The 20,429-nt window shown below is 38.2% G+C and overlaps 5 protein-coding genes across 7 annotated transcripts; 3 read left to right on the top strand and 2 right to left on the bottom strand.

Moving 5' to 3' along the window:
- Positions 1–663: 663 nt before the first annotated feature.
- Positions 664–3,407, top strand: LOC110759966 (MAP kinase kinase kinase, putative (DUF1644)). 2 transcript variants are annotated; one of them, XM_021962112.2, is made up of 3 exons: positions 664–849; positions 921–1,015; positions 2,026–3,407. In XM_021962112.2, exon 3 carries the CDS (start codon positions 2,085–2,087, stop codon positions 3,108–3,110), a length of 1,026 nt encoding a protein of 341 aa, XP_021817804.1. In that variant the 5' UTR covers positions 664–849; positions 921–1,015; positions 2,026–2,084; the 3' UTR covers positions 3,111–3,407. The 2 variants fall into 2 exon arrangements, with proteins under 2 accessions (XP_021817804.1, XP_021817806.1); XM_021962114.2 differs by lacking the exon at positions 921–1,015 and having other exon boundaries at positions 664–890.
- Positions 3,408–3,919: 512 nt separating this feature from the next.
- Positions 3,920–6,711, top strand: LOC110759968 (deSI-like protein At4g17486). Of its 2 annotated transcripts, none has more exons than XM_021962118.2 (4): positions 3,920–4,345; positions 5,214–5,501; positions 5,997–6,077; positions 6,210–6,711. In XM_021962118.2, the coding sequence occupies exons 1-4, from the start codon at positions 4,186–4,188 to the stop codon at positions 6,359–6,361; spliced, it is 681 nt and encodes a 226-aa protein (XP_021817810.1). In that variant the 5' UTR covers positions 3,920–4,185; the 3' UTR covers positions 6,362–6,711. The 2 variants fall into 2 exon arrangements, with proteins under 2 accessions (XP_021817810.1, XP_021817809.1); XM_021962117.2 differs by having other exon boundaries at positions 3,924–4,345; positions 6,207–6,711.
- A 163-nt stretch (positions 6,712–6,874) lies between these two features.
- On the bottom strand, positions 6,875–11,009 carry LOC110759967 (alpha/beta-Hydrolases superfamily protein). Its single transcript, XM_021962115.2, has 10 exons — positions 10,872–11,009; positions 9,599–9,686; positions 9,017–9,131; positions 8,745–8,781; positions 8,588–8,657; positions 8,268–8,372; positions 7,749–7,899; positions 7,564–7,646; positions 7,288–7,381; positions 6,875–7,199 (listed from the first exon to the last, which is right to left on the bottom strand). Exons 2-10 carry the CDS (start codon positions 9,627–9,629, stop codon positions 7,112–7,114), a joined length of 774 nt encoding a protein of 257 aa, XP_021817807.1. The 5' UTR covers positions 9,630–9,686; positions 10,872–11,009; the 3' UTR covers positions 6,875–7,111.
- Positions 11,010–11,699: 690 nt separating this feature from the next.
- Positions 11,700–13,447, bottom strand: LOC110759892 (Protein kinase superfamily protein). The gene has a single exon (XM_021962034.2). The coding sequence runs from the start codon at positions 13,280–13,282 to the stop codon at positions 11,924–11,926; it is 1,359 nt and encodes a 452-aa protein (XP_021817726.1). The 5' UTR covers positions 13,283–13,447; the 3' UTR covers positions 11,700–11,923.
- A 1,499-nt stretch (positions 13,448–14,946) lies between these two features.
- PRMT10 (protein arginine methyltransferase 10) lies at positions 14,947–17,857 on the top strand. Its single transcript, XM_021962122.2, has 7 exons — positions 14,947–15,327; positions 15,526–15,718; positions 15,807–15,912; positions 16,437–16,626; positions 16,948–17,133; positions 17,234–17,317; positions 17,438–17,857. The coding sequence occupies exons 1-7, from the start codon at positions 15,115–15,117 to the stop codon at positions 17,612–17,614; spliced, it is 1,149 nt and encodes a 382-aa protein (XP_021817814.1). The 5' UTR covers positions 14,947–15,114; the 3' UTR covers positions 17,615–17,857.
- The last annotated feature ends 2,572 nt before the right edge of the window (positions 17,858–20,429 follow it).

Genomic DNA, 20,429 nt, shown 5'->3' with positions numbered 1-20,429 from the left:
TTTCAAAAGTTTTCGTTGCATCAAAGCTCTGTTATTCTTCACCCAAAAAATAAAGCTATGTTCTTCAAAACGTAACCATCAATCCCAATTTTAATTTGAAAGGATCACTAAATTCAAGTTAATGGAAATACGTGTACACCAAGAATCAACATTATATTCTTCTTTATAGAAGGTGAAATTGGACACAAAACTATGTATGCATAGGAAAATACTTTTAATTACTTAAACTATAATACAATCATCCTATAACATATTTACTAATTTGTAATCGGAATTAAAATAAAGAGTCGGATTTCGATTGTGTGGTCTCGTGTTTCTGGGCTCAATTTTATGATGAGCTCATTTGTTAAGCCCACAAGCCCAATCTATTAAAATAATAGCCTTTAATTACAATACTTAATAAGAGCGTATCATCACCGCCTTTCAAGCAGCATCTGCTTCCAAATACAACAAAACGGCGCCGAGTTCAATAATCATTCAAACTTTTGAAGAGCAATAAAAAACAATCAATTTATAAAAAATAAAAATAAAACGCCAGGTCGAGGAGATGAGCGAACGCGAGTGGTCCACGTCAGCTCACACCCGATAACACACCACCATGTCCCGTATATACAAATACATACATACAATACGAAGATGATATATTATATTAGAATTAGAGTATATATACGCCCTCTCGGTTCCTATTCGCATTTCTTTTCTCTGTCTCGGTCGCTGCTGCTGAATTAGTTACCCTAGAAAGGCTGCTTCTTCAGGGCTATCTCTCTCCCTCTCTCTCTATGGGCTCTGAGCAATCAGCTGCTTGATAAGGCTTCTAGAGTCTCTGCCGAGTCAAATCCAATTGAATCGGTATTTCAAGTTGGGGTTTTGTTTTTCCCAATTTCAATCCGGTAATTTTTCTAATCCTTACCTAATTTCAGGTCCGATTTTAGCTGGATCTGAACGCTTTGGGGTGCTTATCTCGGTACATGTTTTCTCGGCTGGGTTTCTGTGCTCCGTGTTTATTCTAGTTAAGGTATTTTTTTAAATAATTTTATTATTATTATTAATGGGACCTTTGGAGGTGGATAGGTTTGGGGAAACGGTGTTTTAATCCCTGGAATTTGGAGTCGAGCTGGTGTTTTAGCTCAATATTCGTGGAATTTGAAAATTGGGGATTTGAACTGTTAGGCTTTTCTATTTGTTTTGTAGAAGCTGTGAAATTGCATTGTTTTTGCTTTATATGATGACTTTCAATAACGAAAAAGTAAGGGTGTTTTTTTGCTTCATTATTCATGTTTGGGCTGATTGTTTTTTTATTGGTGCGTTGGGTTGTTTTGATTGGTATCGAGATATACCCATCCGTGGTTGGACTGTAACTATGAGTTGTTCAATATCACACCTGAGGTTTTCAATCTGTAATCAACATACAGAGTTTCAATCCTTGTTTTTATCCAATTATACTACACTTGAGGTTGAGGAAACAAAAAGAAGAGCTGAAAATTACTTATGTTGATTCCATAATTGAAAAAAATGGCCAGTTTTGTAGTTATGCGATTGCCGGAGGTGCATCCCAATTTTAAGTGTGATTTCTAGTTGTCAAAGTAGGAGAAGTATATTGATTTAGTGGTTATCTTTGTGTTGTGAGTTTTTTTAATTTTTTATATATATATATATATATTTAATTTCTTTAATGGCAGTGTTTAGAATCTTTGTTTACAGGTATTCTTGAGGCTTGTGCATGACATTACAGTTTCTATACTCATAGTAATATTTACCAACTCATTGATTAATAGGATATTCCCAATGTGTTATTCTTTCATGGCCTCTGCGATTTTGGAAACTTGGTTATTCATATGCCTTAAATCATGGTGGTGATGGCTTAAGTTCGTGGATGGACTTGAGAATTTATTTGCTTGTTGAATTTGTGCTTTACATTTTTTTAATCTTTGTAATTGTTGTGGTATGCACTTAAGCTCAACGTTATCTTTAATGTGTAAATCAGAATGTTGTTCTGATACTCATGTTAATTTGGTCTTTTTTCAGTTTCAATAATTTTGCTACTATCACTTGGAGAGAGCGTGAAGTATCTTTGAGAGCACAAAATGCCCAAGGATAGAAGGGGACGATCTGTATCTCGTGATAGGTATAGAGCATCTCCTTATCCATGCAGCTCCAGTCATACAAGGCGGCCGCCACCCAAAATTCCTTCAGAAACTGAGGAAAATGTGAAAGAATGGGAAGACACCACGTGCCCTGTTTGCTTGGAGCATCCACACAATGCAGTTTTACTCATATGTTCCTCCTATGAGAAGGGGTGCCGCCCTTACATGTGTGACACAAGCTACCGCCATTCAAACTGTCTAGACCAGTACTGCAAGTCATTTTCGGCAGAAACCTCACCAACTGTGCCACCAGAAGGAGAAAATCAGATTTTAGATACTCAGTCATCTCCAGCTGAAACTCTTGAATCAACAATTACTCATGTGCAAAATGGTAGAATTGAGGAAGAGCCCCCCACCATGAATCCCATAGCCTGTGAGCATGAGGCACAGCCAAAGCTTTTGTGCCCCCTCTGCCGCGGGGAGATAAAAGATTGGATAATCGTGGAGCCCGCTCGTTGTTTCATGAACGCAAAATCAAGAAATTGTTCTTGCGAGACGTGTAGTTTTAGTGGAACCTATGCAGATCTTAGGAAGCATGCTAGGCTGGAGCACCCACAAGCACGCCCGTCAGAGGCAGACCCAGAGCGACAGCGTACCTGGAGGAGTTTGGAACGACAGAGGGATTTTGGTGACCTGCTCAGCACACTCCAATCTTCAATTGGAGAGGATAGGGGTGATGATAGCAGTTTGCCGGTTGATGATGGGGGTTGGTTAACTGTGGTCTTTCTAGTTCGAGTAATTCAACCTGGGGCCAGTTCAAGGAGCAGCACTTGGTCTGGTCCCAGAAGAACCAGAGCACAAGTTAGAATGAGAGGGAGAGCTACCACACTTTGGGGGGAGAGCTATGATGGTGAAGCTGCATCTGCTTCTAGAGAAGAGGATAATGATTCTTCAGATGGCAGCACAGGTGCTAGGAGGCGCAGCGCGCGCCTCCGGCGACGGACAACACCAGACAACCAGCCATGATTGCATATGTATGAAGAGTAAGTTTGCTCCAATTCTGTATTCAGGAGCTGTCAGTGGCGTACTGATTGTCGAAATTCTGATTTAAAGAAATGTATGTGATTTAGCGCTTCCGTTGCACGAGTGAAATAGAAAAGAATGAAATGAAAGCTCATTTCCTTCTACCCTGGAGCCTGTTCTACTGAGTTGTGCAGCAGTGTTGCTTGGTATGGTAATGCTGATTAATATCAGGCTGAGAGTGAAGTCCTGAAAAAAAACTTCAAACCAGTTTATATATATTTATTTAACGGTCTTCCCCAATTTACCTCTTTGTGCTGATGAACGCATTGAATTCGTCAATTTGCGTTATTTCCACGTTTATAAACTTACAAGTTCGATTAGAAGGGCTTTTGCCAAGTCTGTCTACTTTTTGCAGAGCTTTATTGCCTAGCCAGGAATTGAAGAAATATAAATATACTCACTTCTTTGCAGAGCATTATTTCCTTATTCAAATAAATAGAGCCTAAATAAACAAACTAAAAAGCAACCAATTAGAACTTCGAAGTTGACAATATCATAAACTCAGTATAGCTGAACCGGCGCCGGTTTTTCCATTTTCCCCGCTCTTACTGTAACAAAATGTCGTGTGACGGTTAAAGACCAAAGTGCGACTCCTTACTCACACGTGACTAATCTTGAGCAAAGGAATTTCTCACGAGAAGGGTTCCAACATTGCGCGCTATGTCTCAGACCTCCGCGCGAAATTCACAAGCCGTCAATGACAGCCAAGAGTTTTCAAAAAACAACCTGGTCCAAATTTAAAAAAGAAAAGAAGAAAAGAAAAGAAAGAAAGAAACTCGACACATGTCTTGCCACCTTTGAATTTATTTTTTATTTTTTTCGTTTAATTTATTCCTCCAAAGTCTCAAAGCTTTCATCTCTTTCCGCTCTGGCCGGAAACGGATCTCCGAACTGAAGGCTCTTGTTATTCTCTCTCTCTCCCTCTCTCTTTCTCTCTTCTCCGATGGATTGAGAAGGGAACAAAAGCAAAGTTGAAATCTTGGGGTTGTTTTGGAATTTCGAAAAGAATTGGGGTAAAATGGGGGACGAGAGCACCTCCAACTCGGTCTCTCAATTTGGAGGGATTGATGGGAACAAAAGCTATGAGACCCAGGTGGTGTTGAACGTCTACGACCTCACCCCTCTCAACAATTACACCGTTTGGTTCGGCCTCGGAATCTTTCACTCTGGTATTGAAGGTGAGAATTCTTTCCTTTTTATTCTTTCTTTCGTTCTGCTATGTGTTCAGGCGATCTGGGTACGGTTGCATTGTGTTATATGCTGTGCTTTTTTTCTTTTTCTTTTTAGTTACTTTGTCGATTCGTTTCTTTACTTTTCTGGGCATTCCGTATATTTTGGATTGGATTGTATATATTTATTCTGAAGATTGGCACTTTCAAGCTTAAATGGATACGAAGGATGTGGGATTTGTGGGCTTGCTTGTTTCCTGTTTGCAGTTTTGAAGTTTACGTTTTTGTTTATGTATATGGTGTTTAAAGCTGGTATTATGTAAAAATGAATTAAGAATTTAGTTATTGAAAAGGTATGAATGTGCTTGCATCTAATGCTAAGTTATTATTGTACTACGTCATATAGTAGTTAGATATGTAGCAGCAAGAATTGAAAATGATATTGGGATCTAGTCTAGACTCATGTCTTTCTATACCATTTTGTTTGCAGTTATGCTGATCTAGTTTTACAAAGTGCATTAAATTTGCCATATGCTTTTTTTATTTGTTTACGTTTGGTTATGAAGGAAAAGATCTGCCAATTGGAAAGTACTGGATATGTGGTGGGTGTGTATCTCTGTATTGAGAGCTCTCGATGTGGGAGATGATTTTCTGGTTGATTAACTAAAAGTTGCTAACTTTGAAGAAATAACAATTTCTCGTGATATAATGTTATTATAAGCTTTTTTTAGAGTAGTCGTTACAAAACAAACTGAAATCCTCTGTTCTGAAAATTGCCCTGACTGATCACTGACTTCTTTTAATTCTCCTTTATTTCCTTTATTAAAAAAGGAGAAGAATCTGTTTAACAACTTCATCTTTCTCTTGTATGTAACAGTCCATGGCAAAGAGTACGGTTTTGGAGCCCATGACTTCCCAGTCAGTGGAGTTTTTGAAGTGGAACCAAGGAGCTGCCCAGGTTTTATTTACCGGTGTTCTGTTTCACTTGGCCGCATAAATATGCATCCCTCTGAATTTCGGACATTTATTGAGAATGTTGCTTCAGAGTATCATGGTGATACCTATCACCTCATCTCCAAGAATTGCAACCATTTTACGGATGACATGGCATGTAGGTTGACACAAAAACAGATTCCCGGATGGGTGAATCGGCTCGCTCGGCTAGGTAGAGAGAATATTTTCCACTGACTATTGTAGTACTCCTTTATTTTATTAGTGTTTGATCCTTATTTACTTCACTGCTGCAGCCTTCTACTGAGAGTTTCAAGTGTTGAGGTCCATGAACATAATCTGGAAGCAATTAGTAATATGTATTTGCTGGAAATAAGATTACTCATGTCTGTTTGCATCATATTTGACTTGATTAAGTCAGTAAGATATTATCTTTGAGACGACTATGATTGCTTTACTTACACAGGAACAAGTTGCTTTATGTTTGTCCATGTAGGACTATAGGAATGACTTTCAAATCTCCATCCTTTGTGATGGCTTTTACTTTAGTGTGACTCCATGCATGAGGGTTTGGATTGCGATGCCTTGCTTTGTGTCTTCATCTTATGTCGTATTCTGTGTAATATAACTGAGATATCCTTTACTTCTCATGGGCATGATTTATTGCTTGAAACACTGTCGTAAGTCCATGTTTTGGTTGTAATTTCAGGTTCTTTGTGCAGTTGTCTTCTTCCTGAAAGCCTTCAAGTGACTACTGTTAAACAGATACCTGAATACCATCATGAGTCTGGTGATTATTCTCATTCTTGACTATTTTCAACTCGATATTAGAGTGTTTGTATTCTCTGTGTTGTCTATAGTTGTTATATCATTAACATTTGAAACCTGTTCTGTTGTTTTTCTGGGTGGTTGTGACCAGAAGAAGATGGTACCGAAACTCCACCAATCACCACCCCTCGTGTATCAGAGGAATTGGATGATGATCAAGAGAAGCGCCTGCTGTCACCATTGGCTGCAATGTCTCCGGTTGCTGGAAGTGGAGATGTGACTTTTGTTAAAGAGGCTCACAAGTGAAACAAACCCAAATTTTTTGGAAAGAGAGGAAGGAAAAAGGGGTGTTGGGCCCGTTGTTGTTATGGATGGTTTACTTGGTAGGGAAGTACCTGCTCCTGTTTTCAGAAACAGAGCTGCCTGAACTGTATTCATTGTTGGTATGCAAAGTGTTACAAGCAATGCGATTTAAGTTTTGAATTACATCTTTCTAATATTTTTTGCCATGGTTTGCTTTTATTTTTTATTTTTTGAACCAAGGAATCGGAAAGTAGATCGTAGTTTGTGTATGACCTTATGATTTGTACATGAAGGCTTTGAACGGGAGCTGTTTTTGCGAGTGGAAATGAATCTGTCTTTAATTTCTTATACAATCTTTACAATTGGAAATGAATCCGTCTTTTAATGTCTTCAATAACCCCTGGTTCTCTCTGGCAAGAGTATGGACGGTAGACAATTTTGTCAAGCTCACGTTAAGGGTCAAAGTATCAGCTGAGCGTGTCCAGCCAGCTTTATTGCAACTATGGATGTGGGCAATTTCTGTGAAAGAACTACCTTTTACTTTCATACGACATGTTCTTGATTCAAATAATGAATGTCGTTACTACATACTAATATGGATTTATCTAGTGCCACCAGCCAAACAATAACAAGTCATAAAGGACAAAATAGGTCATACAGAGACCAAAACCACTTAAATTTTTGTTTCTTAACATATTCCCTTCAATTTCTTCCTCTTCCTTGATGTTGCTTGAGATTTCTCATGGGGTCATACTATGAAGAAGTCCCCTCAAGCCCCAATTTTGACGAAAGCCAAGCACAAACTTCATCCATCTCTTCAGGAACTGTATAATGACCAAGCCTGCATACCCAAACAAAACATTCTTTTACTTCCTTGAACTAATAATTTATATGCAAAACTTTTAACACATAATGTCTAAATCACATACCCATTGTAGGCTTTGAATGCCACATTCTGATAGCCAGTTGAACTCAAAGCCTGTGAAGATTTCTCACCAAACTTATAAGGAACCACATCATCACCTGCAATAAATCATATCAGTAAATATCTACAACAGAAATCTGGTAAACCATCTTAGTTAGTCAGTAGAACCTACACCAGAGGAAGATGCTAGTGCCAAGGATGCAACTCCTCTTCAATGATGACATATGCGAAAGGCAAATAAAACCAACAATATCTATGTATGAGAGGCAATCATGATTACCTTTTCCATGGCATAACAGAAGCGGCAAGGAGGCAGCGCGCCTCGCAGCATCATCTACTTCTTCTAACTTCTTACTCAAGGTCCTGAAAAAGAATAGGACTTGTAACTATGGGCAGTTAATTAAACCGCAAAACAACATAGATGGGGTCCAGCTAAGATGGGGAGGAGAGTGTTAGAAACCATACTTGGAACATGGAAGCCATCCGCTTAGTCCGACAACTGCACTCAGATTGCATGGGTATGGATTACCATTCCCATATTTTCTTAGAGTAAAGCAAGTAGCAGAGTATAGGGCAGTAGCTGCACCCATACTAAACCCTCCAACTCCAAGTTTAACTGTAACAGAGAAAGCTCGACTTAATTATATCAAAATTCACCAACGGGTAAAAATATGCTTCAAAGTTCAAAAGCATAGGGTATTAGAACCATCCATAAACATAATTTTGTAGAAGAAGCATCTAGCAAAGATTTTACTTTGACAAAAGCTACCCTTAATTTAAAAGCTCATAAAAGAATCTTGGACCTGCAGAGAAGAGGGGAGGGGTATAATGATTTGAAGTTGTCTTTTCAAGATATCTCAATGATCAAGAGGAGCATTGATATCTTCAAGGCTTCTCTAAACATTCACAGAGACACATTTCAAACAGAGTATATCAACACCTGGAGAAATCATCAAATGCTAAAATCCAGAGAGAGGAACCTACTGTCATCAGGCTCTGTTGATAGCAAATTTGCAACATGTGCTGCAGAAGCATCCAAACCTTCTATATCATCTGGAGCATCTTCTGAAAGTTCTCCAACATCAAACCCTGTTTTAAATCACAAAAGTAATTAGGGTACTTGCGATGACTTTCAATTCTATTATTCTATAGGCAAGATAATATTTTCTTTTTTCTGCGACTATCTATGAGGATGATGGTAATTAGATCAATTGTTTTTTCTTCAAACAAAATGCTGCTCGTAGATGATTAGATATTGCTGAACATACTTCATGTAGTGATACATTAAAGAAACAAAAACTTACAAGCAGTGGAAGGAAAGCCACCAAACACTTTAATTGGTTGAGTAGGAGCGGTTGGACAAATCCATTTAATCTGAATCATTATTTTCACCATAAATTATGACTATATCAATAATGAGAAAATCCAACTTCCAATAGTTCAAATGTAAAATATTCTTACATTTGGAAGAGGGAGGGTTTCCAAGAGCTGGGACCAGCTGCCAAAGAGAAAAATTTAAAGCTTAAGTGCATATTAAAGAAAAATGGATTAATCTCGTATCAAAATATCACATGATTCTCTAGAAGCAATTCACAAATAGATTTTACTCCTCTTTGCAGCAGGAACTTAAAAATAAAAGATAGTCACTTAAATGAAAAACTTCCTCAGTTTCATGATTATTGTGCAGGCCTCTAAATAAAACAGTAAAATAAGCAATGGGGACAAAGTATCACCTTGAACCATTATCGCCAAGACCATGTAGCCAAACTACAGTGGCCTGGTGTTTGCCTTTAGGTCTGACTACATAGGTTCTTCCAAACTCAAATACCCTTCTAACAGTTCTACCACCTGAAATCAGGTTACAATCAAGTTTAATGAGACAGGATAGCAAATAAGATAACCAACAGAATCTCGTATATCTCCACACAGAAAACAACTAATCACCTGCTCAATACCAATATTGAAAACCCAGGCAAATTGATATGTATAAAGTAAAGACCAAAATCCTCATCAAGAAATGGAAGAATCAAACAAGCATCCTTAATCTTATAATATGAACAGGGGTGACCATTTTAACACAACTCGAACCCAAAACGAAGGTTAGAGGTTAGAGTTCTAGAAAGGCCAGAAAATTGATATCCCAAAATCCTGACCAAGAAAAATTGATGTACTGAAAGAGCACATCATTGGTGAAAAATAATTAGTCTTTTACCAAACCAAAATAACAACCTGATGGCCACCCCTATGTATGAGAACCCATTAACCAAACCTCTTTACCAAACTACAGCAACATGAAGAAAAGGAAACAAACTAACCAGAACCCACAGATGGAGAGGTGAAGCTCATATTAGGCCCCCAGCACAGACCAAACTCCTACTGCAGCAATCGTACAGAGCACAGATCCTGCAGTGAAGAAACACAAAATAAAAAATTCAGATTTATCATCTAAAAGCAGTTTATGGACTAATTAGAACTCTCATAGAGCATCACAGTGCCCACTAGAGGCCCTAGGTGATTTTGGCACCACAGGAAGGCTAGGTAGGTGACCAACTGTCTAGATTACCCAGGTGATCACATAGGTGCCGTCCAAGATGAAACCTAACATATTGGTCACATTCTAAGTATCTACATCATGGGATAACTGACAGATACATAAGTGTCATCACCCTCTCCTATATAATATATCTCCATTTATAATGTGTCATGTGCAGAGATGCAAAATAACTACATGAGCTAAAAATCATTTTGTATCCTTTATCATTCAAAACCATATCAGTTAAAATTTTCTTCTTTGCTGCCACCTAAAACCACTCACTTCTTGAGCTTTGAAACTTCACATGATGTCAAAACATATAAAGTACACCTAGTTAACATGTTGGAGCCACTTCAAGAGCTTTTGAGAGAAGAACTTAATTTGCTGATACCTCAAACAAACTGGGGGACAAAATTACTTTGGCCATGCTAACCAAATGTAAGAGCATTAGAAAACGAGTGTGGCCAATATCTAACTACTTCCTAAACTCTGGCATCTAAAATTGAAGAAGTGAACAGCCGCAATCTAATAGGAAAACTAACACAAGCGCATGCAAGCAATAGCAAATAAGGGCTTCTGCATGTTAGGGGTTTTGTCTTCCCCAATGTCAAACAGATACACATGAACCAAAGGGTGCTTGAACACTCTTGTCAATCATTTGGGCTTAAATAAGTAGGCAATTGGAGATACCCAGTTGTGCTTGACGCGTTTAACATTGTTCCCAAACACCCCATTAATCCAGCAAAAAGAGAAAAAACGAAGATCATTACAAGAAATTTCTAATCTTCAACACAACTCAAGCATACAAATCGAGAACCGCAAATTAAGAAAGAAAAAAGAGGCAATAACCGTTTATGATTGGTGGGTGGTTGGGTAGCAAGTACTGAAAAACTAAAGCTTGAATTTTATCAAGAGCAATACAAAAGCTTGAAGGATATAAGCATAAAGATGGTAATTTTAAGATTATGTTAAGCAACTGGAACGTAATCAAACAAAATTGAGCATAAATCAAGAGTGGGTTTTAGGGTTTTACACCATTGCTACAGAGTACAAACCTCAATTAGCTGTGGACGCTCTCTTCCTCTCTCTCTCCTTCCTCCAAGTTTTAAGTTCGCATCATTTTATTTGTCGTTTTATTATCTGTCGTTAGCCTTCGGAATTCGGATCGTCTACGAGAATCCAGAGCGTTTAAAATCTAAAATGCGAAGTACTTTTAAAAGTTGAGTATTTTCATCCGTTCGATTGAAATCCTTGGAACTTTTAAGTATGGGTTCACTTGATAGCTACCATAGATGTGTGCCACGTGTCCTACTAAGAGTGGAGGATTAAAATTCCAGTCTCAGTATATAAACACAAAACGCTTGAGATGAGAAGTGGCTTGCTGGACATTGGTCCCTATTCCAGCGATTTTTTGCTTATGCTGGTCCCCACGATCTCATCCTGTCACCTACCAAACTTACCCTTCAGAAATTTCCTTTTGTTTTTGGTTTTGATAAAGAATAGTTCAACTTCAAGGTCAACTAATTTGTTTTTGGTTTTAATCATAAGACGCTTATACAAATCATCACTAGGCAAGCCAATATATCATGGAGCTTATGATCACTTGCATAAGTTATTTGGTGACTTCTTGGGAATTTCAATTCCGTGACTATTTAAGCATGTTTATAAAGAAGCTAATATGGTTGCTAATTAGTTAGCTAAAAGATGTATAAGAATTTATGTATTTTGTTTAGTAATTTCCCTATGAATGTAATTACTATACTTTACTTTGACATGTCTGGTACTAAGTTTCTAAGGGGATCTCATCTGTAATGTATTTATGTTTTTTTTTTTAAATATTTGTTTTTGGTTTAGTAGAAAGAAACAAAGAAGGGGATGCCCCATTGTGAAGAATTATAGTTTTCATCATCTCATCATACAATGAAGACTGACCGCTTCAATCTTTTTTCTGAATAACAGGAACAAAATGCTCACATTATACAAGGAGAAGAAAGTTTACCATGAAAGTAAAAACAAAAATGGTAAGCTTAAAAGAACCCTACTTTTAAGTTTTTATATAAAATATAGCCATAAACCAACAAGCAGCTAATCAATCCTGTTGATGGAGCTATCTTGGGGATATCGAAGACATAGCATTTGCATATGAGCATGTTGATGTGGAGGCATCTTTGCTATCTACTTGTTTTGTTGCCAATGCAGCAGCAATCTTTGGCCTCTCATGACCATTTGCTGGCTCTTCATCTATTGCCAAAAAATCAACCACCACCATATTTGTGTCAGGAGGCTCCTCCACTGTCACACGGCCTTCAATCATATCAACCACATGAGACATGCTAGGCCTAAGCCTAGCCCTCTCTTGTATGCACCAGAGAGCTATGTGAACCAGTTTTTTAACCTCCCTTTCATCAATACCTCCACTTTCTATTAGCCTTTGATCAACAACTTCCATAAGCTTTCCTTCTCTCATTTTCTCACTCACAGTTTTGGGAAAATACTGCCGTTTCCTTTGAGACCTGTCATTCCCTTTTTCGACGAAGCTGATGTTTCTTCGGCCTCCGATCATCTCCAGCAGAACCATTCCATAACTATAGACATCAGATTTCTCTGAAATTCCATGCTCCAAGAGCCACTCAGGGGCTAAGTAACCTCTAGTGCCTCGGATCGTTATCATAATTCTACTCTCATCTTTTCCCATTAGCTTTGACAGACCAAAATCTGCCACAACTGCCCTGTAACTCTCATCCAAGAGTATATTCTCTGGCTTAACATCAAGGTGCAAAATCCTTGACCTGCAATCATGATGCAGATAAGAAAGCGCCTTAGCAACATCAACAGCAACCCTGTATCTTAAATCCCAAGACAAGCAACCCCCACGCCGGTTAGGCCTTTCCTTTCTAGAGAAAATCCAAGAATCCAATGATCCATTTGAGATGAAATCATAGACCAAGAAACGAGGTCCTGCAGGAACACAACAATAACCGAGAAGGCGCACAAGATTGACATGTTGCAGGCTAGCAATTGCTGCAACTTCTGATCTGAATTCCTTCTCGCGGCGCTCTTCAGCATCAAGCTTTTTGACTGCCACAGGAGTGCCATCACTAAGGATCCCTTTGTAAACAGAAGCAGAAGCCCCTTTGCCAAGCAATGCCTGAAAATGGTCTGTTGCATCTTCCAGCTCTTTGTACCTAAACTTCGTGGGAACACCAGCAACTCTTCTAAGGAAACTGTACTCTATTCGCAGCTCACGGCCTTCTGATGCGTAATTTGATTCCATCAGCTTTCGCCTGCAATTGTAATGGCGTCTGATTATAAGCCATGCAAACACAGCAAGGATCACAGCAATACCTGCCCCACAAATGAGAAAGAAAGTATGGGAAAGTTTGAGAGAGACACGAGCAACAATTATGAAGATGATGAGGGTGATGACTGATGATGCAGCTACTATGTTAGCTTTTTTGTCCTCCATCAGAGCCTCATTCTTGTTTTCAGATAAATAGAGAGATAGAGAGGCAAGGAAGCGTTCTCTCTTATAACATGATCCACTTTCTTTCTGGTGCTGAAGAAATCTACTTTTATGGTCTAATTTCTTAATTTACATTATTTAAATAAGAGGTTAGAAGCGTTTCCATCCGCAGATCAGCCAAGAGTTGAAATATCGGAGAGTGTTCTGTACTCATACGGTACCCATGGGTTTTATATGGACCAAAAAGAAACAACCTGGAAGTCACCTCTAATTTATTGTCTGACTTTATACTTTTTATTGGAACCTCCACCCCTCCCTTTTCAGACATACACATCTTTATATTTAAGGCTTTTATCTGGTCAATTATTTGGAAATGTTTTGCAGAACAACAACCACCAAAAAAACCCTTCTGAAATCAAATAGCCACTCACATCTAAACCGATTCCGTTTCACAAATGAAAAGGAAAAGAAAAGAAAAAACTCTTATTATATGACTTGATGAAACACTGCCCTTATTTCTTTCTCTGGGGTTTCTTTTCTCTGTTTTTGTCTCTCTCTTGTAGTTAATAGTTTTTGCTGATGCATTATGATTCACTTGTAAGATCAGGAAGACAGAGTGTACAATCTGACCTAGTCATTGACCATAAACAAATGTCGTTGGTTTTAATTTCTTGACTCATTCAATCCCTTTAACTAAAGACAACTGCTGCGGAGATAACATTTATATATGATTGTGGTGCTTTGGCCTTAATTGTACTCAAAACACAGTTTCCTTGATATGCTTATTTGAGCACTGACAGAATTATATTATATTCCAATGCTTGACAAAACCAAAGATTAGTTTGAAAATAGCAAGACTGCAAGACCGGGTCCTGAATATGAATAATTTATACAGATGAAGAAACCTAAAAACAGTGTGCGAGGGAGAACAGGCCATGCCGCTGATGCACCTAACCCCGGTATTAACGGGAGATTTCGACACAAAGCAACAATGTGCAATGCGCCAAAAATTCTCAACTATATGGATTCATGTGATCTTTTGCTCATCATAATAATATAAATATTTTTGCAGGGTCCCTGTTTGTTTTATGATTACAAAAACACATAACCTTGTGGGGAAGAACGGCCGAGGAGGGAAAGCTCAGAGTTTGAGTGAGGGAGAGAGTGATCACAACATACACCTCTTACACAAACATAATGTTGTGTTTTGGTTTTTTCTCAATTACGTTGGATGGAATCAAACCCTGTACATGGTTGCGTTTTTATTAGAAGAAAATGTCCATTGAAGAGTCAAAATCTTGAATATAAATCCATCATCCATTGCAAAGAATTCAATGTACATGGTAGAATAAGGAGAGATAATTTTACAGAAATGTTATTGCTTGTTTCTGTTTTTGTCATAAGAACAATGAATAGGCAATTGATTGAGCGTGATAAAGTTGTGTGTAAGTAAGAAAGAGGTTTTGATTTTTCTTTTTGTGTCTTTTTTCCCTCTATGTTTTTTATCATAATTATTCTGATTTATTAGGGTTGTCTTATTTTTAAATAATAATTACAGTTTTCTAAGTAAATAGTGTAGGCTCTGAGTAAAAGAGAAAAAATTTATCCGACCACCAAAAGAAAAATAAAAAAGCTTTATACTTTATATTTGTTTATTATTATTAAGAAAGTGCAAGTTGCAAGTTTGCATAGAGCAGAGGAGGCAGGGCCCATGGCTAAATCGACGTTGCCCTAAAACCCAAAGCCTCCCTCCTCTCTGTCTTTCAGTTTTTCGTCTCTGAGATTGAGAGAAGAGAGCATTGACTGATAACTACTTACGATACCTGCATAACTACATGGGGAGCTACACAAACGGTGTCGTTGGAGACCAAAGCGGCACCAGCAATGGCGGAGACGGCGGGGTGGCGGTGGACAAGGGCGTCGACTTCGCCAACTACTTCTGCACCTACGCCTTTCTGTACCACCAGAAGGAGATGCTCTCCGATCGAGTTCGCATGGACGCTTACTACAACGCCGTTTTCAAGAACAAGCACCACTTCCATGGCAAGGTATAGCTCATAAGTCATAATACTCTTTTGTCCTCTGTTCGTTTCGTTACTCAAATAGCTCCAAGAACCAAAAAGTTCTAACCTTTACTGAAAAGCCTTCACCTTTTACTTATCTTTAGACATTTGCCTTTTGGGAATATGAGAATTTTGTTATAGTATCGAAAATTTGGGATTAATTTGGTTAATTTCTTGGAGAAGGCTGTGTTGGATGTGGGAGCGGGGAGTGGCATTCTCGCAATTTGGTCGGCACAAGCCGGAGCGAGGAAGGTTTATGCTGTTGAAGCGACTTCCATGGCAGAACATGCACGTGCGGTTGTGAAAGCGAATAACCTTCAAGACGTGGTTGAAGTGATTGAGGGCTCCATGGAGGATGTTGTTCTGCCAGAGAAAGGTTTGGCATTGTTCGAATTTGACAAATTTGGTTTTAAAATGTGGTTTCCATTAGTGTCATGCTTATGTGATTCTGCATTGTTGCACAGTTGATGTGATTATTTCTGAGTGGATGGGGTACTTCCTACTGCGTGAATCGATGTTTGATTCGGTAATATGTGCACGTGACCGGTGGTTGAAGCCAACCGGAGTCATGTAAGTGTTCCCTGGCATTTACATGTTGACAGTTTTGGTGATATATGTAGAAGCAGGAAATCGGTAGTGTTGCAAACACACACTTTTATGATTGTTTCCTTGTTTCTAAAGTTTAAAGTTTTTTGAATATCCGTTGTACAGAAAACCTTCTCGATTTTTCCGAACACAACACTTGAATCTGTTTTAAAACCATTTGAATGCAGCCCCCATGTGACAAGATTATATGTGTACTTGTAGATGTAGTCAAGCTTTCATCTCTTCTTTGTCTTTTCTAAAACCAGGGCTTAAATTGTCTCTTCAAATTTTGTTTTCACCAATTCCTCATCACTTTGTTGTTGGTCCTTAGATTTGAGTCCCGGAGTTTGCTTGTACTATGATGGGAATAATCAGTAAACTGTCTGTTGGAGAGAGGGAATTTTATCTTGAACCTGCTGCCACCACTTTTAGTATGTTAATCAGGCAATCTTCAAATGGTTTACTGATCATTATATATTGTAATTTGGAATTAATTTGTGGTTTCACAGGTATCCTAGCCATGCTTCTATGTGGGTGGCACCTATTAGGTCTGGATTGGGAGATCAAAAAAGTAATGATTATGAATCATCTATGGAAGATTGGTACCGTTTCACAGATCAGACAAAAAATTATTATGGCGTTGATATGAGTGTTCTAACAAAGCCTTTCTCTCAAGAGCAGAAGAAATACTATCTTCAGGTGATTTCTATGATTCTAACGAGTGTTAACTTTTATCTTTTTATATTCATCATCAGTGGATAGACTTGTATTTTATGTTGTACATTGTTGTGGGACGGTTACTTATTATTATTATTTTTACTATTTTTTTTGTGTGTGGAAAGTCGCAGCCATGTAGCCTGTGAATCCCCTCTGCCCCTCCCCCTTGAAATGTTTCCTTTGCTCCTTCCCCTGTGAAATGTTAAAATATCATATTTGTACAATATATGTTTTTCAATTTTTCGGTTAATCCATGCTCCTTCTGGTGTCCAATATCTTAAATGCATGCTATGGAATTTGCAGACATCAATGTGGAACAACCTTCATCCACATCAAGTTATAGGGACAGCTGCTACTGTCAAGGAGATTGATTGTTTAACTGCCTCTGTCAGTGACATCCTCGAAATTAGATCGAACTTTTTGTCAACAGTTACTCTTCAGAACACAAGGCTCTGTGGGTTCGGGGGATGGTTTGATGTTCATTTTCGAGTAAGCTGATTAAACATCTCTTTTTGTTTTGGAGTAAAAGGACTCTTCAATATTTGCCCGCTCAATGTAACATGAAATTTATCCTGTTCTGGTGTATCAGGGAAGGAAGGAAGATCCAGCTGAGAAGGAGATTGAGTTGACTACTGCACCTAGTGTAAATGATGGCACACACTGGGGCCAACAGGTTTATTCTGCCAAAAATCTTTTGCCTTTTCCTTATTAATAATTGTCAAGAAATCAATGTGAGTCTTTGATTACAGCATCTAAGTTTCTTCTGTGTTTGTCTCCCTGTTTTATTGAACAGGTTTTCCTCTTGGACCCTCCAATTCGTGTCAGTGAAGGGGATAAACTGAATGCTTCTTTCTCAATGAACCGATCAAAGGAGAATCATAGATTGATGGAGGTTGAGTTCAGCTGTGAGATTAGACAGTATTCTGGCGAGTTACTTCCGCCTTTCAGAAATAGATATTTCATAGAATGACCGGAACAAGGATCCTTTCCACCAGCATACTTCTGTGAGACTGGGTTGTCAGATGTAATTGGTCTAACGAATCATATGCGCAAGTTTTGTGGGAGTTTTGCAACAGGCTTTGCAGCTGTTTTGCAATACTCGAATGTTCATTATGTTTTAATTTTGTGATATTTTGGAGTTAAGTTATGTCAATTTCATCAGAATAGGTCTTTATGTTGACCTTTACCTCCTTATAGTAGTTTTGCAGTGTCATACTGGAGAGCATTTGAACCCTTTTTACCCCCTCCCTCCCTCCCTTTATTTTTTGGGTTCTGTTTACGATGCAAAATGCATTATACACATTTTGTTAAATGTGTGATGAAATGTTCAAAACAAAACATTATGTCGGGGGGTTGAGAAATGATGTGGTTCTTCTTCTTAGCCGATTGTTATTTTTAGGTAACTGTTAGACACAATTTACACAGTTGTATATACAGTTTGATCAGAATGGTATCTCTAGTTCATGAAAACTGGTATTTGATTTTGCAGCTCTGGTCATAATGACAGATCATTGAACCCTAACTTGATATGACTTTGACTCAACTGCAAGCAGATGAGCACTCAAACTGAATAGTTCTAGTGTTCCTATCCATTAGTTGAAAATGGCTAAAAATAAACAAGTGTGTTACACATGACAGCCTGCATATATCTCTATTCTTAGACTAAAATAAAGTAATTTGACTTTTTTCATCACGTTACATGCACATGGTGAGGTGCATGCCTTTAATTACCCTGCAAGCTGCCTTTTAGGCCAAGTTGACATCCTTCCTCGTATGTATTCTATGACCATTCAGGAAATCAGAACATTATAAGTTGATATTTAATTGTCAAACCATATGCTAAAATAACTGGCTAACCTACCTCCCTGCATTTTTGGCTCTGCAAGCAAAGCTGTTATCCTCGATTTCCAGGCTTTCCTAAGTTCGCGAGCTCCATTAATATATAGTATTGTTTTCCTCTTCCTCTCCTCCACTATAAGATCTCGTAGCACTTTGGCCTTCCCTTTTGTATATTCCTCATCATTTATCTGTTCTTCTTCTTCTCCATCGTTTTCAACTCTCTGTTGGCTTCTTGTTCCCCAATAACCCCCGAAACCCCAAAGAATGCATCGATCATCAAGCACTTCTCGAGCCTCGGAAGAGTTCTTGGTGAACTTCTCACCAGCATCCATGTCCCTGGCCTCATCTCCACCTCTAAAAACTGCAGCAGCTTCTGAAAACTTGCCTGTGTATAATGCAAATTCGGATCATGCTACGAAAAAGGAAATTGCTCTGCTGCATCATAAGTCGTCAGGAGGAGAGAATGTCATTCACCTAATTCCCCTTGTTTTGGCTTTCTGTGGTTTTATACTTTGGATTTTCTCTCATCCAGCTAAACTGTAAATGTAATGATATGCACCCCATGTAACTTAAAATATGTCTTCTCTAGTACCCTTTTCTTCCTTCTCTCTTGCAAGAGGGTTGATAATATCGCAATGTAATCACTATCACATTCTATGATCACGAAAGAAAATGAGACAATCATATTTGCTTGCTTTGATTTCATGGGTTTTGTTTTGTCTTAGATTTTATCTTACCAAACACTTCTTAACATTAACTACCTCTTGGTCTAGTGGTTCGGGAAGTAGGAAAGTAGAATCCCAAAAGGCTTCTTAACTAATGTTTGGTTGAGCAGAAAATTGAGGGCTTTGGTGGTCAGTACTGTATAAAGTACAAGGCTAATTTGACTTTGGATGGGCTTGGACCAGGTCCAACATGTGCCCAACCATCTCTTCAATCTCTCAACCCACCTCCAATGCTTGCAAGGGCATTTTCTCACCTGGGGCAATAATAGCAAGGAATGCTGTGGAAATCATGCTATACGTACATTGCAGGATGCCCTATTCATGCCTGCCATACATAAAGAATGAAAAAAAATATGAAACAGAAAGGTGACAGAAAAATGAAATTAATAACAATTTTGTGTTGGTTCAACAGCTTTCAGTGTGGTTCACATGGCTCATTTTGTGTGTGCGCTATATATATATATATATATCAAGAGTCTTTTGCTTCCAAGCAACAAATGAATATATCATCACATATTAGGATATGATTAGGAGGCTGGCAAAAAGCGACATTCCAACTTTTATTAAAAAGAAATAAAGGATCCAACAAGATTTGGCACTTTATTTATGTATTAATTTTTTTAAGGAAAACAAGTTCTTGACCTGGTTTTCTGATATGGCATACAACATCAAAATTTGTAATTTCTTCATCCAGGCTGTTCCTATGTTAATGTTGTGTTCGGGTCGTGTCACGTATTGCCACCCTTCATTGAATTGCAGTGGCACATATTACTATTAGGGGGCGGCAGGCAATGGAAATAAGATTAAATTGAGGGGCATACATATATATATATATATATATATACATATAAGGTGTGAATTCTATTTCAAAGATACAAACAAGTAGTAAGTACAACTAATATAATCTTGTCATATATGCTCTCTCTCTCTCTCTCACTCACTCTCACCTATAAGTGATGGGGGGCCAGAGGGCTTTGTTTTCCCAGTAGCTATCTATCCATGTTGCCAAATATGCGGTTTGGCATGGAAAAAAAAAAGAAAAGAAAAGAGATCCTCTTTTTCAAATATAGAATGTAATGCGAGTACCATTAATGATAAAAACGACATTTGGTTGATGAAGGAAGATAATTAGGCAAATGTCACAACACAATCACATGAGCACATTCAATTGGGTAACAAACGCGTCACCATCAATTTAGGCACCCTTAAATATCTTTCAAC

The sequence above is a fragment of the Prunus avium genome, chromosome 7 (assembly GCF_965620075.1).
Source record: "Prunus avium chromosome 7, drPruAviu1.hap1.1, whole genome shotgun sequence".
Lineage (NCBI taxonomy): Eukaryota > Viridiplantae > Streptophyta > Magnoliopsida > Rosales > Rosaceae > Prunus > Prunus avium.
This window is presented reverse-complemented; position numbering and strand designations above follow the sequence as displayed.

Bases quoted from the DNA above. Each gene is read 5' to 3' on its own strand.
- LOC110759892 (XM_021962034.2), bottom strand. From the start codon at position 13,282: ATGGAGGACAAAAAAGCTAACATAGTAGCTGCATCATCAGTCATCACC.
- LOC110759968 (XM_021962117.2), top strand. From the start codon at position 4,186: ATGGGGGACGAGAGCACCTCCAACTCGGTCTCTCAATTTGGAGGGATT. The intron at 4,346-5,213 runs GTGAGAATTCTT...TGTATGTAACAG, and splicing joins CTTTCACTCTGGTATTGAAG to TCCATGGCAAAGAGTACGGT. The intron at 5,502-5,996 runs GTAGAGAGAATA...TTGTAATTTCAG, and splicing joins GAATCGGCTCGCTCGGCTAG to GTTCTTTGTGCAGTTGTCTT.
- LOC110759966 (XM_021962112.2), top strand. From the start codon at position 2,085: ATGCCCAAGGATAGAAGGGGACGATCTGTATCTCGTGATAGGTATAGA.
- LOC110759967 (XM_021962115.2), bottom strand. From the start codon at position 9,629: ATGAGCTTCACCTCTCCATCTGTGGGTTCTG. The intron at 8,658-8,744 runs GTAAGAATATTT...ATAATGATTCAG, and splicing joins AAACCCTCCCTCTTCCAAAT to ATTAAATGGATTTGTCCAAC. The intron at 8,373-8,587 runs GTAAGTTTTTGT...GATTTAAAACAG, and splicing joins TGGCTTTCCTTCCACTGCTT to GGTTTGATGTTGGAGAACTT.
- PRMT10 (XM_021962122.2), top strand. From the start codon at position 15,115: ATGGGGAGCTACACAAACGGTGTCGTTGGAGACCAAAGCGGCACCAGC. The intron at 15,328-15,525 runs GTATAGCTCATA...TTCTTGGAGAAG, and splicing joins AGCACCACTTCCATGGCAAG to GCTGTGTTGGATGTGGGAGC. The intron at 17,318-17,437 runs GTTTATTCTGCC...TTTATTGAACAG, and splicing joins GCACACACTGGGGCCAACAG to GTTTTCCTCTTGGACCCTCC.